This window comes from Coloeus monedula (assembly GCF_965178545.1).
Source record: "Coloeus monedula genome assembly, chromosome: 8".
Taxonomy (NCBI): Eukaryota; Metazoa; Chordata; class Aves; order Passeriformes; family Corvidae; genus Coloeus; species Coloeus monedula.
Window position 1 is genome coordinate 38,790,519 of NC_138788.1, and position 24,028 is coordinate 38,814,546.

At 40.8% G+C, this 24,028-nt stretch overlaps 1 protein-coding gene across 4 annotated transcripts in view; it reads left to right on the forward strand.

Annotated features, from left to right (window-relative positions):
- The window catches only part of ALDH18A1 (aldehyde dehydrogenase 18 family member A1), a 31,781-nt gene extending 10,162 nt beyond the window's left edge, over positions 1–21,619 (forward strand). For 2 of the 4 annotated variants that reach the window (XM_082285643.1, XM_082285642.1), the window contains exons 3-18: positions 2,142–2,365; positions 3,890–4,039; positions 4,130–4,234; positions 5,538–5,696; positions 6,217–6,307; positions 7,913–8,037; positions 9,322–9,466; positions 11,032–11,105; positions 11,756–11,855; positions 12,920–13,140; positions 15,823–15,960; positions 16,070–16,265; positions 16,421–16,542; positions 18,840–19,026; positions 19,915–20,010; positions 20,944–21,619. In XM_082285643.1, the coding sequence (XP_082141769.1) occupies positions 2,142–2,365; positions 3,890–4,039; positions 4,130–4,234; positions 5,538–5,696; positions 6,217–6,307; positions 7,913–8,037; positions 9,322–9,466; positions 11,032–11,105; positions 11,756–11,855; positions 12,920–13,140; positions 15,823–15,960; positions 16,070–16,265; positions 16,421–16,542; positions 18,840–19,026; positions 19,915–20,010; positions 20,944–21,125 (2,315 nt within the window). In that variant the 3' untranslated portion in view covers positions 21,126–21,619. The remainder of the gene's footprint in view (positions 1–2,141; positions 2,366–3,889; positions 4,040–4,129; positions 4,235–5,537; positions 5,697–6,216; positions 6,308–7,912; positions 8,038–9,321; positions 9,467–11,031; positions 11,106–11,755; positions 11,856–12,919; positions 13,141–15,822; positions 15,961–16,069; positions 16,266–16,420; positions 16,543–18,839; positions 19,027–19,914; positions 20,011–20,943) is intronic. The other 2 variants (XM_082285645.1, XM_082285644.1) reach the window with 2 other exon arrangements.
- The last annotated feature ends 2,409 nt before the right edge of the window (positions 21,620–24,028 follow it).

Sequence of the window (24,028 nt, forward strand, 5' to 3'; positions counted from 1 at the left end):
CTGAAATAGAAAAGGCAAGGATAGATAAACTCTATTATATCAAGAGAGTAACTGTTTACCATTGCATACAAGATTAATTTCCCACTAGTCTGTGTGTTATCAGTTCTCTTTTATTAATGATTATATGAATTAGATGTTAAAATCTTGAAAATTCTAAACTTGTTCTTTATGAGCTACAGCTCTGTTGACTTCTGTATTTGTAATATTTCTAAATATTCCACATTTTCTGAAGTCAGTAATTTTCATAGTGCTAACTATGAGAAGTTTGTTCCCAAGTATTGACAGTATCCAGCAGTGGAGCAACTCTTGCCACTTCATCAGTTGTGATCTAAAGCTGCAGTGATCATATATCACGGGGATTTTTTTTCTGTTCTCCACTGTTTTCTGTTTTTTCTCCACGTTTTTTTTCTGTTCTGTTCAGCTTGTGTATTTTGAAATTCTGCTTCTTTACTCCTGAGAAGCAAGCCTTGTGCAGGCTACATAGAAGGATCTGCGGTGCCAAATGCTTAAGTGTGTTTCATATGTTTCCCTTCCTTTATTAAGGAAGTGAAACTGTTTACAGGTATGGGATATAAAAACTGGAATGCCTTTAAACCTACTTGTCCAAAACCTGGACTGGATGGCTATGTCAGTTCCTCCCTGATTGCATGTGCAGCAAGTTAATGGGTTTGCATTTCCAGAAACGTTTTGCATGTGTAACGTGGGAGCTGATTTCACATCTCAGTCCCATGTAAAATAACTGAAAAAGATAGATTTATGCAGCCACAGAGGAAGATTAATGATTAGGACTTTAGTGGAGATGAATTGAATTCTCTGCTTGTTCTAGAACTGTTGTCTTTTCCCTTATTTTTCTGAAAAAATAAATGGTTTCTTTTCAGATACTGGTTATTTCTCAACAGCTGTCTTCTTGGAGCTTTCTAAACCCTGAAGCCAAGAGAACTGGAAATTAACTCCTTTCTGGTTATACTGTGTAGGTTAGGCAAATACTAAATAGTAGTACTAAACAGTAAGGAGTAAGGCTGGAAATAACAGTCAAATTGTACTCCTTTGTCCAGTCTTTCCTATGTATTGTAGACCTTATTTACATTCACAGGTATTCCCTCGTGAAAATTGGGGTAAATGAAACTCCTCTCTAAATTCCATTTTCTTTTTTTGTATGTGGGACATGTTAGTGCAGCCTTCATTTATGATTAGTCATTTAAGCTTCTTCTGTGTGTATAATGAACAAAAGATTTATTTAATTAAAACATTGTTAAATTACAAGTTTTTCTTCTATGTAGCACAATGTTCATTCCTGTCTTTCTCCAGTAACACCAAGAATAGGCACTTTAACTTATAAATGAATCTATTTCGTATTATAGAGCACCAAAATTAGAGATACTGAAGATGTGAAATAAAATCAGGTAACTCTGACCATGGCATAGAATTCAGTTTACTGGGTTGTAAAGAAGCCTCTGCATCTTCAGATGATACATTGGCTAGGATTGACTAGAATAGAATAGTTAGTTGTAAGACTCTTAGAGTGGTCACCTAGTCCCACAGCTTGATGCTTCGGGACTGCCCAAAGCTAAAGCACATTGTGGACGTTGTCCAAATGCCTCCTGAACATTGACAGGCTTGGAGCACAAGCACATCTTCAGGAGGCCTGTTCCAGGGCTTGAACACCACCATGCGATGTTGAGCTCCTATGTCCGTCTTCTCCCTTCAATTCTCCCTAGCTGAGCAGTGTGCAAAAATACCTGGCTTCAAGATGTTGTAAAAGCTGTTTCTTTTCTAACAGTCAAGCTCTCTGTGCTACTTTAGCCTGGAAAACTCTCTTAACTGTATCTAATGAGGCAAGGCAAAGGAGATTGTTTTCTAAACTAGTCCTTGAGATGTGAGCTATATATGCTCTTTCACAGTGTCTTTCAGTTTGGTCTTCTAGATTCCCAGAGTCAGAGCTCTGTGATGCATGGGATATTGCCTTCTATACGTTAGGTATGGTTAGTGCTGCTCAGACACTCCTGTTTCTCAGTTTGTTTTGGTGAATTGAAAGCTAGCTTCTCGTTCCCAGTCACTGAGACGTGTGTATTGTGAAGGGTTAAAAGTCTGAATGAAACACTTACAACTGCTTTTTCTTTTCTTTTTTTCTTTATCCACAGATGTCCCTTGCCATAACCAAAGGTTAAGGAATGAATCCATCCGTTGTTGGAGCAACATTCCATTTATCACCATGCCACTCAGCCGTGCACATGGAAAATCATTTGCACACCGCAGTGAGCTGAAGCATGCAAAGCGGATTGTAGTAAAGCTGGGTAGTGCTGTTGTTACTCGAGGGGATGAGTGTGGCTTGGCCCTTGGGAGGCTGGCTTCTATTGTAGAGCAGGTAATTCTGTGACTGACCATTTGTGTTAACTTCAGGTACTCAGTGATTGTTGGATGTTACAGAAGACTGTAGTGAACCATCGTAAAGTACTGATAGTTCTTTAAAACAATGTGTTAGCCTTTCCCCTTCCAACCCCCATGCTGCAGTACTATGAACCATGTAACTCAGTAAATTGTTTTTTGAAGGTGTGGTGGGTTGATTGTGACCATCAGCTAGCTAAGCATCCACACAGGTTTTTGTTTGCTCCCCTCACCTCTGCCCCACCAGCAGTGGGATTGGGAAGAAAATGAGAAGAGCAAAAGTAAGAAAACTCATGGGTTGAAATAAAGACAGTTTAAGAAGTGAAGGAGAGGGGAAAAGAAATCAGTGATGGCACTCAGTACCTCACATAAGCAGACTGACGCCACCCTGCTAGTCCTTGAGTGGTGGCCACCTTGGAAGACAATCTCCTGTGTTTTGCTATTCTGTAACTCTAATTTTATTACTGTGCATGACATTATGTGGTGTGAGAAGTCCCTCTGGCTAGTTTAAGGTCAGCTGTCTCAAACGTGTCCTCTTTGAACTTCGTGCCCAGCTGCTAGCCTACCTGCTGGGAAGTGGAACAAGGAAAGCTTTGATGGCTGTGCAAGTGCTGCTCAGCATGGGGGAAAGATAAGGCTTTGATGCTGTACAGGCACTATTTAGCAATAGGCAAAACGTTGGAATTTTACAAAACTGTTTTAGAGCTGAAATCCAAAACACAGTATCATACAGACCCCTATAAGGAAAGCTAACTTCACCTTGGCCAAACCCAGTATAGAGGGAGAGATTTGCACAGTGAGGTTTTTATGCAATAAGTAAGGCATGGCTGGGGCATTAGTTGTCTCTAGTGGGAAGGTGGCACTGAAGTATGGGAACTCTGCAAAACAAATAAGTCAACCCTTTGTTCTTGATCAACTGAGCATTTGCAGAGTTGTTCCAGAGAAAAGCCTGAAACCTCATTACTTGTAGGAAAAACTGATGGGATCAACTCATGTAGTTCTTCTTTAAAATGAAAGGGTTATCTTGGCGAGCACTGGACATGTCCTTTCTGGGAAATAAAGTTAACGTAATATATTAAATTCATGTAAGACATTTAGCTTTGGGGTTTTGAAAGGAATCTGGCCAGATACATGTAAGGAGGAAGTAATCGGAAGCTTTACTATTGAGAGTTGGCCTCTTCACTTCCAGAATTCAAAGTTACTGTATAATGGTAGCTTTGGGAATAGATGGATTCAAGCATGTTTTTGTCACAAAAGCTGTTATTGTGAAAAGATGGTTTATCAGAAGTTATAGATTGCATGTCGTCCTTGGCACAGCTCCCAAGTGGCTAGGAAGGTGTGCAGAAGTATCTTGAAGGCTGATTGCCTTGCTTTGCACATCCATAGAGAAATCAAAACGCTTGTGTCAGCAGGAGTTGGTGAGCATAAGGTTATAGTAGCCAGAACTGTCTTGCTCTAACTTGATCGTATGCCAGGCCCTATTTCTTATTTCCTGTATTTACAGGTCTCAGTGCTGCAGAATCAGGGACGAGAGATGATGATTGTCACCAGTGGGGCTGTAGCTTTTGGAAAGCAGCGGTTGCGTCATGAGATCTTGCTTTCTCAGAGTGTGAGGCAAGCACTTCATTCAGGCCAGAGTCAGCTAAAAGATATGGTGAGAGGCTGGTGGCACTCCTGCTTTTCCTTGAGTGTTGTGTACTACCTGTTCAAGTCACTGCCTGACAGCTGCTCTTTGTCTTTGTAGGCTATTCCAGTCTTGGAGGCCCGAGCCTGTGCAGCAGCTGGGCAGAGTGGACTAATGGCTCTGTATGAGGCCATGTTTACACAGTACAGCATCTGTGCTGCTCAAGTAAGGAGTTCCTTCTTTCCTAGACTGACTTGCTACTTTTGGAGCTTATTATTGTCACATAAATGGTAGCTTATACAAGAGTGCCTTGTTAAATATTTCTGAAATGGAGTTATCTATTGTCAAGATAAAATGAATATGCTTTTTCTTATTGGAGTTCAGGTGTGTCCTGCTCTTTTGTAGTGGGGAGGGTCTGTTAAGATCTCTTCGCAAAAGCTAAAGTTGGTGGTCCAAAGTGAGGGTTTAAAAACCACAAGTGACTAAACTGCGACACATTTTGTAAAGCTGACGGAAGTGCGTATCCACACTTTAGAACTTGCTGTCCGTCTGCACTGCGAACCTTTCCAACTTGCAGGAGATGATATCCCTGGCCTGGGTCTTACACCTAAGGCTGGAACTGTATCAGCTGAACTACTCTTAAAAAGGCTTTGCTTATCTTAGATACTCTGAAAATACAGAATTGCTTTAACTGTAAGGCCTTATTTGTTTAGACACTTCTCACGAATTTAGGAGCCTAGTATGAAGTCTTCTTACTGTAATATGGTAGAGCTGGTATGGCCAAATTGTTTATCATACAGCTAAAAATCACTATAGGTCATGCTGGATTGTAGTCTTATTCAAATCTGTAGACAACTATCATTCCTTTGATATAAAAGAATTAATTGCCCGTGCCAAAAAACAGCATAGACATTGATTCCAAGTGCTATTGTAACATTTGAGTGGTGTAGTTGTTTGCTTAGTTCTCAAATGTTCAATGACAGAGTAAGAACAACAACAACAAAAGTCTCTCCAGAGCAGACATTGAGGGGTTTTTTTGTCTTAAAACACCAAAAGAAAGGGATGCTATCTGCATGCAGGAGGCAAGATTATTTCAGAAGAACAGGTGAGTTCTAGTGAGCAGAAGAAAAGTCTTGATATAAAGCATCCCTTCTGCTTGCTACAAGTAGGAACATTAAGGCGGGAGGAAAAACTGGAAAGGCAACATCTTGAGCAATTTATTGAATTGTCTAGGGTCTTAGTAGTTATCATCAGCATCTATGTTCTGATTACAATCTTTTTTTCCAAGTTCATTCTTGGAGGGTGTGACCTATCAGCTTGAGATAGCCTATTACAGGCTTCAGTGGAATAAACCTGATAATGTTGTGGAAAGAATATTTGTGGCTTGTATTCTATATCTTTTAAATGTGGCTTTTATTTCTTTAGTGACCCAAAAAGCATGACTGTGTTATGTCATGTTAGTACATAAGTTTATATAATGTTCTCATAGGAAAGGTGGTAGGCTAAGTAATTTCTTTCTTCCTTTTAGATTTTAGTCACCAATCTGGATTTCCATGATGAACAGAAGCGTCGCAACTTAAATGGAACATTACATGAGCTTTTAAGGATGAATATTGTCCCTATAATTAACACTAATGATGCAGTTGTTCCACCTCCAGAGCCAAACAGTGATCTGCAGGGGGTAAATGTGGGTAAAGTATTGCAAGGGGGTGGGGGGTCCTGCTTGCAGAGGGTACAATGCTGATGTGTACTTGACTAGCGCCATAACCGGGGACCTCTGAAGTCTACAGCAGAGAAACTAAGATACAGAATTAGTATGTGGACAGAGGGTACTGGAAGGCTATGTTGACTTGTCTGTATTTGGCATGATACGGTGTTGTAGGGTGTAACCAGGGCAAATATTGTCTGCTTTACTGAAAGAAAGCATGCCTCTGCAGGTCATCTAAGCCAGCACCCCTTCTTAAAACAGTGTCAGTTAATCTGAGCATTAAGGTGGAGAATGCAGGTACTGCTCACCCAGCTTGTTATTTGGATACCACTTTACTAAAGCGTATCACAAGATCACCTTTGAAGTTTCCAGTGGGTGTGGAAAAAGTAGCTCAGAAGGATTTGTTAGTGCTGAGGTAGATTGTTTTTTTTGTGTTGGCACCACATATTTCTTAGTTCCTCGCACTATTCACTGCTTCTGGTACGCATGTGTATTGCAGGTTATTAGTGTGAAGGATAACGACAGTCTGGCAGCGCGACTGGCTGTGGAAATGAAAACCGACCTCTTGATTGTTCTTTCAGATGTAGAAGGTTTGTGAGTAATTTCTTTAATTTCTGGTTTTAGTGAAGCACATCAGATTGTCAAACCAACCTCTTTTCCTGTTTTACTGAGCTCTTCAGTTCATCTCTTTTACAAGGACAATTGCAATGTACTGCAATAACTCCTTAAGGCCTATACCCAATGTTGACGCTGTGGCATTAGCCAAAGACTGTCTGACACACTGTTGAATCTGCGTAGGTGAGAATGCACGTGAACCTGAGACCTATTCCAGAACCCACAATACCACATGTACTGTGGTACTTCTGCTAGCTTCCGAGAGTTGTATGATAGTCAGGAGTAGTATGCAGGATAAAAGCTATGTGTCTTGAATCAGGAGTATAAACCAAATACTGTTCTGCAGTAGTTTGTTTCTTCTGGCAGCAAGTTCTGTCAGTGAATTTTCAGTGTATTGCAAGTCCTGGTCATTGTTTTCCAGATACCTGGGTCTTGCTAGCTTTTTCTGTCTCCTTTACTTTTGGCTTACACTGCTCTAGTCTTCTGAGCTGTGTTGTTGTGACATAAGCTTGTCACCTATGGATGTTGAACTTCCTTATCTACAGAGAGGAGGGTAGTGGATACAGTTTCATATCAATGCAGTCCACATCACCCAAGTCACATAGTCTTTTCATCTTCTTCAGATGGGTTTCTTTCAGTAGATCCTGGAACTCCACACATGCTTGAGGCCCTGAGGAGGAATGAGGTGTCTTTCCATAATCACAGTTTCTTTTAGCAGATACAGCCGGGTTTCATGCTTGATTCTAGTCAAAATGACTGTCTTAGAACAACTCATAAAAGCAATAGTCAAAACAGTTTGTAAAAAAACCCAAAAACCAGCACACCTGTCCTCCAAGCTTATTCATTCAATGTGACAACTTGTTTATGGAAAGATGTGTGTCCTCTACTTCCCAAGCTATCAAGGCTGGACACAGATAGACTGTGCCTGTGCTCTCTAATTTGTTGTGGCAGTATTTGTTCACATAGAATTTCTGGGAAGCGTAGTGGTGGAGTTGAAGTTTAATATGTTAGGTAAACCAAAGTGTCATTCAACTCCAAGCATAGTTACATTAAATTGCTTGATTTTAAAAAATATTAATAAGAGTATGTCTCAGTAGTGTTGTGTTTCTTCTTAGTAGAATTCAATAGTTACCCTTTTTACATATTTCTGAATTGCCTGCTTTCTCACTGTGCAACCTGCCATTCAAGAATGTCATCTGAGTCTTTGGTGAGGAGGACTATTCTTTGCCTTTTCAGTTGGAGGTTTGTGTGTATGTAAGCCCTGACTTTGAACATCTAAAACCTGCAAACTGTCTCAAACCTCAAGCAAATGTCATTACCTCCAAGCTTGCTTGCTGCTATTCCGCGTGTGGGTTTTTGCTTTTTTGTTTTTTAGGCTTTCAATAAACCTGTACCTTTCGGGTCTGCCAGTTAAGTACTTTGTGCTTTCAGTTCCACAAAAAAAATGGAAGTTTTCAATCCTATAAAGTGGAACACAGCTTTTTAGCCTCATGTTGGTTGTTTTTGTTGGGTTTTTTTCTTTTTTCATGGGTGAGCTTTGGACATGAGGGTATATAACTGATTTTTACTATTTATTTCAGGACTCTTTGACAGCCCTCCAGGGTCTGATGACGCAAAGCTTATTGACATATTCTACCCAGGAGACCAGCAGTCTGTAACATTTGGAACCAAATCCCGAGTGGGAATGGGTGGCATGGAAGCCAAGGTAGAAATATGGAACATTTGCTTCGTATTTGGGAAGGAAAGGGAGCTACCTGAGATGATTATGCTTTGTGCTGCTGTTCAGGTGGATTATATTTAGTGCTGTGTACAGTCAGCTGGTCTCAGTATTCATTGCTGTGAGTACATAAACATGGGTGCGTTATGAGACTTCACCATATATGTCCCTCATGAGGCTGAGATACCCACTACTGTAGTATTAATTGCTGCAGGTTTCCCAGGGATGTATCTGGAAAGTTGTCTGTAAAAACCAAAGTAGATCTTGACTAAGCAGGAAAAGACCAAAGTAAAAATCTTTACCAGTTATGTCACTGATTATTCCCTTTCCTGAAGAGTCAGGTAAGGCACACTCTTGAGTATCAGAGCGTGGACTGGAAGGTGGTAAAAGGAGGAGGCATTTGTAACTATGGGATGTACAAAGCTAATTCAGAAATTACTTTCCCTTATCTGTCTTCTAGGATAAGTTTAAACAATTCCAGGTATTGAAGGTAAAGCTGCCAAGGTCAGAGAGTACTTTTATTGTAAAAGTAATAATCTGTTAGAGTTATTTGGTGTCTTTTGAGTCCCATAGAGGCAAATCTTGATGCAGGTGTTGTAACAAAAATTTGCTGCAGTTGAGAAGGTAGGCGACATTTTTGGAAAACTGTAGCATCAATAATAGGAAACAGATGGTAGCTCAAAGAACAAATCTCGATTTTCAGCATGAAATTTGAGCAACAGTGAAGCAGTTGATGGTCTTTCGGTAGCTGAGTTTGATATGATAGGCCTATATGACATTTGTGTCATAGTACCAAATTGTACGACCATATTAGGAAAGCATAAGTGAGTAATCAGAGAAGCTTTCACAATTAAATAAATGACACATACTTAAATATAGCAGTGGATAATACTGCCCAAACCTTGACTGGGAAGAAAAATGAAGGAAACCACTGGCAGTACCTCTTCGGCAAGTAGCATCTGGGATTTGAGAGAAATGGTGTTCTGCTCAAAAATGTGGAAAGAGGCTAATCTTAGGACTAGTCATTACACCAGGATTTCAAAGGATCCTTACTAATAAGCTAATCCTGATGTAAACTTAACATACTGTAGAAGGACTAAGCAAATTTCAGTATTCCAACACTGAAGTTCAGAAATTCTTGAACTGTGTTGAATGCTCTTTGAAAGTGTAAGTGATCAATCTGGACATCAGAGTGGGCCAAGAAATCTTGTTGAGAGTGGTGATCCAAATAACAAATGAATCTCTTGCAACTGGCTCTGTCCTTTGCTGTAGGTGAAAGCAGCTCTGTGGGCCCTGCAAGGAGGTACTTCTGTAGTGATTGCAAATGGAACCCACCCAAAGATCTCAGGCCATGTCATCACAGATATTGTAGAAGGGAAAAAAGTTGGAACTTTTTTTTCAGAGGTAAAACCTGCAGGTGAGTACAGAGGTAATATGTACCTTGAGAGCTGTAGAGATTTCCTGAAAAACTAGAGTTAAAATTTGTCTGCAATAACTGAGAAACCACCCTCTGCTTGCAGAATGGATTTTGAAAGGTATTTTCTAAAATAGGGATAGAAACTGCTGAATTCCCTGCTCTTCTTCCCTCCAACTGATAAACTGGTGCATTAGACTTGCATTTGAAGAATGCAATGAATAGAGTAGAAATTTTGCCTTTTGTAGTCTTGGGAGTTATCATCAAGTATCCATGATTTCAGTGTGAAAATATGGACATAGAATGTGCTGCTGAACTAAGGTCGTGTTTAGGTTTATTTTTTATCATAAATTCTTTTATGACTCAGTCTTCTGGTATGGTAGGTAGGAATGTTTTCCTGCCACTGCATTGCTGGAACTGTGTAATGATTGCTGGATAAAATCAGACCAAAGATCCATGACTTAGCAGAATAGATACTGGAGTGATACCTTTGACTTGCACTTCAAGCCAAGTGAATTTCTTTGTGTATAATAATCCTTAGTGGATTTCTTGTGTAAGTATGTCAAATCATCCTTTGAACCCACGCATCATTATGGTCAAGTGCCTTTTTGGTTAGCCCCACTATCATAAGCTGGTATCAGCAGTAAAGCTTTTAATCTTGTGGTCCCATTCTGAGTCACAAATATGGTAAATAGCAAAAGTCCGTCCCTGTGGACTGTTGTGGTGTTTACTCCAATCGTCTCTTTGTCTTCTATCTTCCAAAGCCCGCACTTTGGAAATGCAAGTAGCTTTTAAAAATCAAGTATATCTGCTTACATACATCATTTTCTCAAAAAAGAGTAAAAAATGCCGTATTTTGTAAAGTATGATGTCACTTCAAAAAGCTGTTTTAAGATGTCTTAAATACCCCTCTATAATTTCTACTCTGGCAATTTCCATGGGACCCTTCTTAAATGGAAGTTGGGTTCAAGTCACCTGGTTTACAGGCTATTTCAGGAGAGTTAAAAATGACAGTTTATCTGCGAGCTACTTGTGAATTCTTTGCCGAAATGCTACCTGAACACGGTGACTTGAAACAGAAAAGAACCTGTTGTATATAATTTCAGCACCGTGCTTCTAAAATGCATACAAGGAAAGACAGAGGGAAAGCAGTTTTTCTGCGAGCTGTTATTAGGGTTTTGGCTTTCATTATTGTTTGTGTGTTCCCGTGCATACATTCCTCAGCTGGATACTTAAACTTTTCAAAATTTGCCTCTTTTCTTTTGGTAGCTTACTATGCCCTGGAGACTTCGCTATCCTGTTGTTCTTTTGCCCTTTGTCAGGTCTCTTTGATACATGCTGCACATTTGCTGTGACACAGGGACAGAATCTTTGTGATGATTTTTTATGTAGGGACCATAACAGTATTTTTATGTCAGGTACAGACTTTTCTGTCTTAGAATACAAGATTTTTCTTGAATTTGTCTGTTAAAAACTGTACCAGCTTTCATGCTCTGAACAAAGAATTGGAAGACAAACGGGCTAATGCTCACTTTGTCTGCATAGCATATTTTTGGGTTTTTTTGCAGGCCCTACTGTAGAACAGCAGGCTGAAATGGCTCGAGCTGGTGGCAGGACCTTGGCGGCTCTACAGCCTGAGCAGGTGACAAAACAATATGGCCAACTCGTTAAGACTGTGCATGTGTGGCAAGTTTTACAGCACAGACTTACAACATAGATGGGCCCTTTGGGACAAGAATCTATTACTTCTGTGCCAGATGCATTGTTGGTATTGTAGCCTGCTTAAAGATGAGAAAAGCAAAAAGATCGTGTTCCTCTGTGAAGTAATAAGGGCTTTCATGTGGGGTTTATAAAAATTTTGATAGCATCAAATAACACACAGAAGTGAATTGTGATCAGAGCTGCTGAAGAATTGACTGGAGTAACCTGCTCCATTCACACCTGTGTGGAGTTCAGCATACAACACGTATACAAGAGCAGAGCTGTAGACAATTACTGCTCTGCAGCTGGGTGGGTATGATGTGGTAGAAGGTGCCCTTAAGGGAAGGACATGTGAGTTTGGTGAAGAAGACTGGGCAGGGAAAGCAAGATAATAAAAAGCAAGGTAAAGGCTGAAGCAGTGTTCAGTCTTCTTTTTCAATGTGATGCAGGCTGGAAAAATCAGCTGGCCAGGTATCAGGAGAATTAAGATAGTGAGAGGATGTGGTCAGCATAAATGGACTGTAGGAGCTAGATGTCTAACAGCATGGACTTTGAGTAAGAAGTCAGTTCAGAAACTGTTTTCTCTTTCAGAGAGCAGAGATTATTTATCGTCTTGCTGACTTACTAACAGACCAGAGAGAAGACATTCTCTTGGCAAACAAAAAGGACTTGCAGGAGGCTGAAAATAAAGGTAATGTTTCAAATCCTTCCATAGTAATGCTATGATCTTGGACCTCTCTGGGCCTCAAGACAAATGAGCAGAACTTACAATCTTCTGTCACCTGGGATTGGGCAGTGTGGGTGACACGGAATAGTGAACCCAGGAATTCGAGAGCTTGTCAGTGTAAACAGCTGCAGCTTCCTTCATTGCATAAAACAGATGCCTTCATCAGAGAAGATACTGAGGCAGTGCAAAACACCAAGTGGTGTATTGTTAAAAAAAAAAAAAAAGAAAGAATGGAGCAAATATCTCTCCTACTGTCATGCATAAAGTGAGTATTTTCTGGACTGGTTAATGTAATACTTGGTTCCTGAAGGGCACTTAAATTGATGCTCTCCAAAGAGAACCGTGTCCCCTTCTGATTGAGGAAGGTTCTCTTTAGGTGGCTCAGATGAAACCCATCCTTTGGTGTTAGATTGATGCATTCATTGAGAAGCTGGAATTGAGATGTGTATATGTTGGCATAGCAAATACGTGAAAAGAACACATCATGAATTGTAATACTCTGTGGAAGGCACCACTGACCAGAGCATTTGAGGGGACATTGCTGGGTTAACTTATTGTTTGAACATGTTCAGACAGAAAAATTCAAGTTGTTCTTGCCCAGTCTGCACAGAAATGCTATGCATGTGTCTGTGCTTTTGTGCTTTCTGTTTGTAAAACGGAAAGATGAAATTACTGCTCAGACCTCCCAGAAGTACTGCAAAGGTAGAAATTTGTAAGAAATTCAGTCATGCATTCAGTACATGAAATAGGACAAACTTTATCTTTCTGGGTGTTGATGGTTTGTGCAGTTGCTTCATGCACAAAGCGCTTAAACCACATTAACTGAAAATGTGGTGGGTGAAATCATCATATTTGAGGGTTTTTATTGTAACTACTGGACTTAATGCTGTGTATGTTTAATCTCAGGTAGGTTACTTGCTAGGGTGTGGGAAATACCTTAATTTTCCTTAGGTTCAGCACTCGTTTAAGTCGCTTTTGCTTGAGCCTAGGAAGACCAATCTATCTTCAGCACATATTCTTTCTTTTAGGGAGATTAGCACTCCCTTTGTTGAAACGCCTAAGTCTGTCTACTTCAAAGCTGAACAGCTTGGCTATTGGTCTGCGTCAGATTGCAGCATCCTCGCAGGACAGCGTCGGCCGTGTGATTCGACGAACTCGCATAGCAAAAGACCTGGATTTGGAGCAGGTGACAGTGCCAATTGGTGTGCTTCTTGTGATCTTTGAGTCTCGTCCTGACTGTCTTCCACAGGTATGTAAGGAAGGTAGATTACACTGTTGGGTATTTCTGTTGGCGAGCAAGTAAGAGACTACAAGAAGTATTGTTTCAAAGGACTCTGGCTTGGATTCATCTACAATTGATTTTGTTGGCATCCCTATTTTTTTATGCAGAGATCTTTTCAGAACTTGCTTCTGCAGTGTTCAGCTAATCATTTGTCTTATGCCAGGATTAAGGCAGGTGTGTTAAGGGCAAATGCCTTCCTTTGCAGCACTGTGTGGAAGTATTGCTGTAAGTAAATGCTGTTATAAAATGCATGACAATATGGGTGCTGAACTAATGCTGCAGAGGCAACCTTGGTCTTACTTTCTTACTCCTAACTACTTTACTGACCAACTGAAGTAGATTTTAAAATGAAAACAAAAAAAACCCCTTGATTATCAACATTTCTTCCCACAATTAACATTAGGTATCTCGGAAGCTTGATTGAGGAGTTCTCTAACATATGAGCAGGTGTTTGAGTAGAAAAGGATGGGTACAGCCACTTCAAGAGGATGTGAGGCTCAACTAGTGGACAGTTTTTACTTCATGTCAGATTTTTGTGAGTAGTCCCCATTTCACAGTGAAAAGGAGTATGCTGTAGGAAGAAACAAAAGGGCACTAGTCTCCCTTGACTACCAGCTCAGTTTGTTACCGATAACCAGTACGTTACGTTGTTGAATTCTAGTCTTGTCTTCCTAGACTTCAACCCAGGTCTCTTGCCTTGTGTAGCTGATGTCTTCCTCTTTCTCTTCACTCTGTCTTAAAACTAACAGCAGACTGACTCCTGTTGGCTTCCCTGCCCTGCCCTCCCTTCCCCTGCTTTGTTTTACAGGCTTGGGATAGTTTGTCTTGGTAGTTGCTGTGCTTCTTGCCTATTTCCTGTCCTCATACTCACATCGGGCTTCCTGATGCAACTTCAGAGGATCACCTTTAAAACTCTGTGTTTGAATTGCATGATTTCTGTCCCATCCTGTATCTGATAGCAGGAGGGTCTCTGATTGCAGAGGAGCAGTTCCCTCCTCTTAGTTTACTACTGCATCTCATGCTTGTTTGGGTTAAGATTTAATAAGCTTCTAGTGAGCATATACAAACAGCATGTTTGCCTCTAATACAAGGCAAAATTGCAAGCATCCTTCAGAGACTGTTTTATATAAATTCCACCAAATTCAGTTGTTGCTCTGAACTATAGTCATGCTCTATTAGTCTTTGAGACTGAACCATTTTGAAACCCCTTACCTTGTGTCCTACTTTTAATCACACAAGTTTTTGATTTTTGTGTCTTAATTCTTGGTATTTTTTTCTTCTCCTTTTTTCAAACCAGATCAAAACCTTTCTTTTAATCTTATGCCTCTTTATTTAAATAAGCTTATTTGTTTAGTTTTCATTTGTGATACTGATCTGGAGGGGCAGATACTTAGAAGGTACTTTTAAAATACAATCAGGCGGCTTTTTAATGTCTAGTTATATAATTTAAAAAGACACACGATAGCTATGTAAGGCAGACTTCCCAGACTGCTATACTTCCGTGTGTTTTTCTAAAGTGTTTCTTATTTTTCAATATTCTTTTCCAATGAGGTAGAATATCCAGCATTGTGATTATTATTACCCATTTGATACTAGAAGGGGAAAGATCTGGCTGGTTATTTTATGAATCAGGATCTGAGGTGTGCCACCAAGCTAACTTCTTGTTAGGTGTGAGCCTGGCTAATTTTGGCATCAGCATCTCAACAATGTACAGTAGATACTCTGATGAGTGTAGGTTTGGTGATGGTATATACAGGTGATGATGATGATATGTATAATCTTTCCCAGAAGATAGTAATACAGCAAAATAACTTAAAGTACTGAGTTTGTTTATTCTAAAGGTTCTGGAGCAGAGGTGATTTTGTTTTCCGAAGGAGTACATGCTTTTTAACTTAAGTTGGTGGACAAATTGTGAGTCCATTGTGAATGAAGTTGGGATGAAGAGTACAAAAAAGGATACAAAAGTAAAATAAGTTTTGAAAAAGAGATTTATTGTGTCTGACATGCTCCTAGGTAGAAAAGAACGAAAACCTCTTGTGTTGCTGGACTTAAATGGGTGAAATCTGACACTTTAAACAGAAGGGTAGCAATATCTGTTGGGTTCTTCTGGTGATAAACATGGAAGCAAAGATGATGCTGGGCCTATTGTCTCAAATTTTTTTTTCTCCACACTTAGAGCAAGTGTTGTCTGTCTGTGACTGCTATTTTAGACAGCATGATGAAAATGTTTTTCCTGTTCATAGGAAGAGCTTATTTGCACTCTGTGCTGGAATGGCTAGGGACGAGAGTTCTTGCTCCTGAAATTATTCTCCTTGGGGTAATTCCCCACACAGTTACCCAATTCATATGAAGCCATATGAAACTATGTCCATAGTTTCCTCTGACTTGTTCACTGTAGTGTTCCCATGGCAATAGTACCCTGAAAACTCAAGTTTGTTCCTGAAACACTAGCACATTTAATTTCTGGAGTTAAATGTGGTGCTACTTGTAATGGTCTTTTGGAGCCAAAAAAAGAAGACTGTAGACAAATATTGAATAAATCATCTGAACAAAAAATCCTGGTCTTATTTTGTGGGTGTTATTCTGACAGAAGAACCAAATGATATTTAAGGGTTGTTTTTTTTTCCCTGTAATAAACTCATTTGACAGGTGTCTGCTTTGGCTATAGCCAGTGGAAATGGTTTACTACTTAAAGGAGGGAAAGAGGCAGCAAATAGCAATCAAATCCTTCATCATCTGACACAAGAAGCACTCTCTATTCACGGAGTCAGAGATGCAGTGCAACTGGTAAGCACCTAGGGTTAAATCAACTATGTCTTTGGTATGTTATGTATAAAAAGTGTAGGCAAAACTTGAGAGTTCAAACTGTAAACTCTTTGTATTGCAACTACCACAGGTGAACACAAGAGAGGAAGTAGAAGATCTCTGCCGTTTGGATAAGCTGATAGATCTTATCATTCCACGTGGTTCATCACAGCTAGTCAGGAATATCCAGAAAGCTGCTAAGGGAATCCCAGTGATGGGACACAGTGAAGGGATCTGTCACGTGTATGTTGACACGGATGCCAGTGTTGAGAAGGTCACACGAATAAGTAAGCTGGGGGAGGGTGATTTGAATCTCATGGGTGTAATTGAACTTTAGAGTATGCAATGTAGTTATGGTAATTTATAATTCATATAATATCCAAAATATTTGTTGTAAATATGTATGTATTTATGTAACCAATTATTTACTCTTAAACCTCAGTCCGAGACTCAAAGTGTGAATATCCTGCTGCTTGTAATGCTCTGGAAACTCTCTTAATTCATCGAGACTTGCTGAGAACCCCATTGTTTGATCAGATCATAGACATGTTGAGAGTAGAACAGGTTAGTTACTCATACTTGTGTTTTGTTTTGTGGTTTTTGTTTGATTTTTTTTCTAAAACTTTAGAAGCATTTGGTCTGGCTGGTGTAGCCCTGTTTACATGGCATAACACTTTAGTTACCCATATGTGTCTTTGTACATGTCAATGAAATTTGCTTCTACATACAGTGTCAAGTGTTTCTGTAGAAATTATCTGAAAGTAGCTTATTCAGGACAGCTACAGACTGTTACTGGGATACTTTTGCTATATACTTCCTTGTATATAGCAAAAATAATCTGCTGCCTTAAAAGAGCATATACACAACCCTTTCTCTACCCTTTCAAATTCAGCCAGATGCAAAGCCTCTTCTTCCTGAATCTATCTGTTAATTTAGCTTATTACCCAAGTGAATTCCTTTCTGTTTTTATCCTTTCTGAACTTGCTTCATACACGTGTTTTTTTTTAAATTTTCCTCTTGCATGCCCTTTATTCTCACCCGTTTTCCCTCCTGGTATGTCAAAGGACATCAAAAGGCCAGTTGTACTAATTAGTTGTCTAGACACAAGCAATGTTTTTTCAGTAAAGGTAGCTGAGATGCATCAGGAAGACATATCCATGAAGTAGTATGAATTGCACATAAATCAAGGGTTTTCACACAGTACCGTGTATTTGACAAACAGAGTGTACAGGCAGTGATTAATGCAGGATAGAGAGGTCATACGTTTCGATGATGTTAAAAGGGTTATAGTAAAAGAAGCTGATAGGTAGGCAGGAGCAAGTTCTCAATGTTTGGGGCTTTTTAATGTTTCGTTTGGTTGTTTCTTGGGAAGGGTAGACTGCAGGGTTGATGCATCTTGGATGGGAGGAATATGAGTACTAGTGCATTTCCACCACCACCCACCCATCTCCTTATACAGTGGGGAGGATATTACCTCTGTCCAATCTGACGTGACAACAAGAAACATGCAAATATTGGGCAGGATTATGCAATAAAGTAATTTAATTTATAGTTGCACAAGAAAATGCTGGTTTATAGATGTCTTCTTAAAAGCCCTCACATTTAGTAGACTTAAGCCTTATTTCCCATTTATGCTTGTCTTGTCAAAATTTCTTGTGTTTCATTTGCATGGGATTTCTGTGCTGTATCTGTTCTAAATTATCTCTCATTGTTTAGGTGTTTCAGCAGAGGTTGATAATGTGTTAAAATCTTCTTTATAACAAATGAAAAATATCCGTGTGAGTTTTCTTGGCTTTGGACCCAGTAACTTTGTGTCTGAGATGTTCTTCAGAGAGGGCTGGTATCGATTTATAAAGTAAAAGGATAAAAGCCATTCAAGATGTTAAGACTTCTGTAGGTGCCAACTTGGAAGCATTCCTTTTGTTATTCTCTGCATTGCATTGCTGTCTTAAAACAAAGTCTGGCTGCAGATTTTAGCTGTTTTCCCAGCAGTGCTACACTGGCCTTTTCTGCCTGATGACTAAGTGATGCAATTGCTTTAAGTAATTTCAGATGATTCCTGAATTAGGAGCTTGTCATGGTGGGTAGCCAACCTAGCATGTCAGTTATTGTACCTTGTAGCTAATTCACCTATGTGCCAAGTTTACTAAAGTATAGGTGTATTTTTCTTACACTGCATGCATGTTGTGAATTAACTCCAGTCAGTGGCTAAGCACCATCCAGCTGCCTGCTTACTCTCCCCTGCTCCAAGTGGGACAGGAGGAGAAAATGAGAGCAAAAGCAAGGAACCTTGTCAGCTGAAAGATAGCTTGATAAGTGAAGGAAAGAGGAAGAAGAAAGGGGACAAAGAGGAGGAAACAGCTCAATAAAAAAAGTAAACCCCAAAACAAAACTAAAAACCCACCGCCCCCCCCAAAATACCCACAAGGCAAACCTAATTATTTGCTGTCTGCCACAAACAAACCAATGCCCAGCCAGTCTCTAGAGCAATGCCTACCTTCTTCAAAAACCCCCTCCCCTCAGTTTGTATTGCTGCACATGACATTATATGGCATGGAATACCCCTTTGGTCAGTTCTGGTCAGCTGCTGGCTCTGTCCCCTCCCAACTTTCTGCACACTCCCAATCTTCTTGCTAGGGGCACAGAGATGGAGCAGGGGGGAAGAGAGAGCCTTGATGCTGTGCAAGCTCTGTTCAGCAACAGCCAAAACATTGGTGCGTTTTTAACACAGTTTTAATCACAAGTCCAAAACATAGCACCACAGGGACTACCATCCATCCCATATTGAATACAAGAAGCTACACTTTCACCTGAAAGGCTCTGGTATGGTCAGTAGCCACAAAATGTTTCTGGTATTGCAGGTGAAGATTCATGCTGGTCCAAAGTTTGCATCTTACTTGACATTCAGCCCTTCAGAAGTGAAATCTCTGCGCACAGAATACGGGGACCTGGAGTGCTGCATTGAGGTGGTGGACAGCGTTCAAGAAGCCGTTGAACATATCCACAAGTATGGAAGTTCCCATACGGATGTTATTATCACAGAGAATGGTTAGTGACCAGGCTTCTTCTTTAAGCTGCTGTTTTGGTTTGACTGCTAATTCCTGGTGTTAGTGTAAGTAACTATATTGTAGTAGTTCTTCTCTTGGGTCTGTGCCAGTTCAAAACTTTACTAGAGCTGTGCCAAGGAAAAGGTTGACTCTCCAACCAAACCAAGCCCAGAACTTCTGAGAATCAGCTGCAGTAAGGTCATGTTGATCTGCGGCTGGCCAGTGTGAGTCAAGTAGGCTTCTGTTTCTGTACTTCTTTCTGAGCTTAAATGCATGTCACTAAAAAGCATGCATTTGATACCATAACCACTGCCACAAGACCTGGTGAAACTAGTGATTTGTACTGGAAATAGAGTTGCTTTTGAATGTCTGTCTTGTTGCTACGGGCTACTGATCTCCAAGTTCACACACTTGCATGTGGCATTTCTGCATTGTACGTCTCAAATATTACCTGCAATAGCAATTGAGTTTAGGATTTTTCAGTAACTGGAGCAATTCCATGGTTGACACTATTGGAGAGCTGACAGTAACTTAACTGTCACAGTTTGAATGACAAATGCTGTTTGGGGCAGCTGTTCTTTCTCCCTGGTCATGCAACTAAATCCCTCTTTGAAGGCTCTAAACTAAATGGAGTTAGAATTGGACATCTTTTTGCTTTTTTCTAATCTTTGCAAGCTCCTTCTAAGATTTGCAATATCTACTTGATAAGCATACTGGGAGGAAGGTATAAATGAGCTTGGCTTAGCCCAGGCTGTTTAAGTACTGTCTGGTAAGGTGGCATGTGAAAGATACGTTGTTATATCCGTTCGCTGTTTTGTGCTGTGTTTATTGGAATACATGATCATTCTGTATGTAACAGATTTTACTTTTGTCTCTGCCTCTTTCGCAGAGAAAACAGCAGAGTTCTTCCTCCAGCATGTGGACAGCGCTTGTGTTTTCTGGAATGCCAGTACCCGATTCTCTGATGGCTATAGATTTGGACTTGGTAAGAGGAAGGATATTGTGGGGTTGTGACTGCAGAATTTTCTGGTGTGTGAAAAGTGTGGCAGTATGAACCCTGAAAGATAGGATTAGTCTCATATCTTACTGTCTAATAAAAGGTTTTCAGGAAAGGTATTGTATGAAAAGTTGAAGCCTAGAAATTTCGTCCACACAAAGATGTTTTGGATCCTTTGAAGCTCTATTCAATTGCAATAAAGTATGCTGCATGCATATAGTGATAGAACAATGCAGTACAGGATGTGAAAGTGCTGAACAGCTTTCCATTTGTTTCTCTTTCTAATAATGCTGTAAAGAATGCAGTGCTTCGGTCCTGCTGGGCAGATCCAGTGTGCCAGTCCTGTAGTAGTATTAAGGAATGAAGGGCAGGAACCAAACTGAGTATCAGCTGCTTAAATAAACAGGTGCACCTACTGTGAATTGCAGAAGACAAGGGAAACATTCTTTCGTGAGGTGGAAAATCAGAAGTCTCCACTACGCACTATTACTGTGTCAGCTGGAACAGTATTCCATGTGACTAAAAAATTCCAGTTAAGGTCTTTCAATATCTCCTTAATGTGATAAAAAAGGACATAAGATCATAATCTTTACTAGTTTTGCTTTTTTTTTTTTTTTTTTTTTTTTTAAGGATTATGCCCTCAGATCAGTCTAAGATCAGTGTAAGAGATACCTCTCTCTCTCTTGCATCTTTTTCTTTCTGAAAGTAACTGTAACAGCCAGAAGTATAAACATTACAATTTAAAATGTAATTGTTAACTCCTTGAGCTTCTCTATCAGGTAAATAGAACTGGTATTTGGAGAGGAGCAGAGAATGGCAGGTCCCTGCAACGCAGACAGCTTTTTTACTTAGAGGTGCAAAACCGTTTAGTATGAACATCATCAGAGGATTAATTGGCTTTATCTTGGGTATTTCCTACAGGTGCTGAAGTGGGAATTAGTACTTCGCGTATCCATGCACGTGGACCAGTGGGAATTGAAGGACTCTTAACTACGAAGTGGTTGCTGAGGGGTGACAATCATGTTGTTTCTGACTTTTCAGAGCATGGGAGCATGAAGTATCTTCATGAGAGCCTTCCTCTCCCTCAGAGAAATGCCAGCTAAAAACGTTGGGGAGAAAACCCAGGGGTATAATTATTTCCTGAAGATGTACAGGCTTCAGGATAATCTCTGGTGAAGGAGTTCATTTTTCATCTTCAAAAACATTGTCTTTGATCATTGTGCAGTACAATGAATACAAAATGATCCCATCAGTGAGAATTTCCCCTCCCCACTTTCAGTTTCCTTAAATAGTATCTGCAAACTGACTTCGTTTCTCCTAGAGACAGATTTTTTTCAAATCATACAGGTAACATAAGGAAGGATTTCAGTATCGACTACATTCCTTTTTTATCCCAGTGCTCCTTGTAGCAAATATGTTTGGTGGTGGAGTATAATTTTTTTTTCCTAAGTTTTGTTTTATTCAGGTACCTGTTCTGAAGAACAGACTCAATAGTTTTGGTTTTGAGGGGTTTTTTCTTCAGACTTATGATCATGGCATCTCTTTAAAGCCAGAAAGCTTTATGCTTAATTTCTTTCTATTTGATCAGTCTTGAGATAGGGGGACAGATGTTCCAAATGTATAGTAAGCTTTTGACCAAGAAACCTTTTATATCTAATTCTTTGTATTGTTGACTATTGTAGATAAATAACATAATTGTCTGCTACATTAATTTTGTTACTTATTTGTACCAAAGGTTTATTTTTCTTTGGTTTTATATGAAACTTACTCCAACAACACTTTGATGATGGCTTGTCCAGAATGAAGCTCTCCTTCTGCACGAACGCTCCCCTTGGTACACTGCAGCCCCGCTGCACGGCTGGTGGCCAGAGCTCCCCACCAGCTGCAGGACATCCCGCTCTTGGTCCAGCACTGCCGGGGGGTCCCGGTGTGATACCGCCCTGCCAGGGCGCCATTTCCTTTCCTGCCCACCGCTCTCCACCACTGTCCTGGCATGGGTGGTGGACGCACCATGCTCAGGATCCTGTGCTGCTGCACCCCTTTCTTCAGTCACAGGGGCATCATGACAGCACGGGGTGCATCTCCCCTCTGAGTAGATGCTGAGGGCCAGCGGACATGGGTGAGGCGAGCGAGATTCCTTGGTAGGTGTGGATGGCTCCTGGTCACTGAAGGTGGCATGGCAGGGGAACTTAGGTCAGCACCAGCGGGTTGAGACACAGAAGCTTACGGGGGGGCTTTGCCTGGCCATGAGGGCCGTGGTGCCATCGCGATGACGGGCGATGCGTGCGCTCAGCCCCGGGTACGCAGATATCTGGCAGTGGGCGGGCCCAGCGCAGGGCAGTGGTACTGAGGCTCGCCTGCCTGGGCTTGCTGGCGAGTAGCAAGGAAGATGGCTTCAGACCCCTATTCCTTGGAAGTGAAGGTGAGGGAAGGACGCTGAGGAGGGGGGCAAAGTTGGGAACTGCAAGGAGGGGTTTAAAGTCATTGTAGGGGGAGAGAGCTGTTCAGGAGCGATTCCCTTGGAGCAGGCCAAGGGAGCAGATTAGTTCTCGGCACAATGTGAGGATTGTGCCCAGGAAGGCAGTTCCAGCACCTGTCTGTATTGTGTAAACTCTGTTAGTCAGTCTTCTGCATTGTACACTGTACCTTCCTCGGGTCTTGATGTCTCCGTAGCTCTTAGTGATCACTAGGCACCTCCCGAGAGTCTGAAGTGCATTGCCTCATCAGTGTACTGCCTGTTGAGCCTTTCTTGTCTTGAAATTATAGCTTAAGGTGTGGATCTGTCTGGTGTCTGTCATATTGGAGATATTTCTGAGCGGTCACATCTCACAGTGGTGAGCCAGGTGGTGCCTTCAGCTCCACTTCTGTGAGTTCTCTTTTGACAGAGTTGTCTTCAGGGATTGCATCCCCATGTGCGTAACAGTCTTTTGTCTTAAAGCTTGGCTTCTTGCTCATCCATTGTTCTGCTTTTCGTGGCTCTCATCTCCGCTGATGGCTGCAGCAGTCACCACTTTCCAGGGCTGCTGTAGAGCACCTGCGCTGTCCTGGCACATGGCTGGTGGCATATTCCCTATGGGAGTCATTCTTGCTCATGCGCTTATCACGTCTCACAGTCACGTTGCTTGGGGTGTTGGGTGTCTGTGTCATGGTTGGAGCTGCCCTGCCCAGGGGTGTAGCAATACTAAAGACAGGGTAGCACAGCCTCAGGGTGGTGTGGTAGTACATTCATCTGTCTAGATACTTCTGGCAAAGCTGATACAGTTAATCTTTGGGCTGTAGATGGCTGGCACAGTTACCTTGATTGTCTTTTGAGGGCACCAGGCTCTGGCCTTCAGGGAGCAGTAGTTTGTGCGGTAGTGGAGTGGGCTGGGTCATGAATATGCCTTGGCTTTTACTGGTGGGGCTCAGTATCTGGGTTCTTTTAGCTGTGTTATTGTAGAGTAAACTAGAACTGGACAAAGTTGTTTTTTGATAGACCTTGTCATGAATTTCAAAAACAAAATGTGAATTTGAATGCTCAGGTACTTCTGATGAATTTTTAAAGCCTACAGGCTTCTAGCTGCTGAGTTGCCTGATGAATTCTTTGGTCAAAGCCTGGAATTTTGTTTTTCAAGGTTTGGAAAAAAAGTTACAATAGGCTTTGTGTTGAGTGTGAGGGAATGAGAGCACTGATCAGGTTTTATTCAACTGTAAAGGTTAACCAAAAATTTTAAAGTACCTTTTTTTTTTTCATAATGCTTTCCTTTGCAAGTGCACTTCTTTTCATCTAGGAAAACACTGTTTAGTAGAATATTGCTATTTTTCCATGTTGTGTAGACAAAATGGAATCATCTTCAGAGTTTCTAGTCTCTTACAGACTGAGACAGCCTGGGAGTTAGTATGTGGTATTGCATAGCAGTGTAGAACATTTCACTCTAGACTGAAATGCTGTTAATATTACTGGAGTTCGCCAATGAAAGTTTGGTCGATGCAATCTCCTAAGTCCTGTGTGTTTTCTAAAGATCTT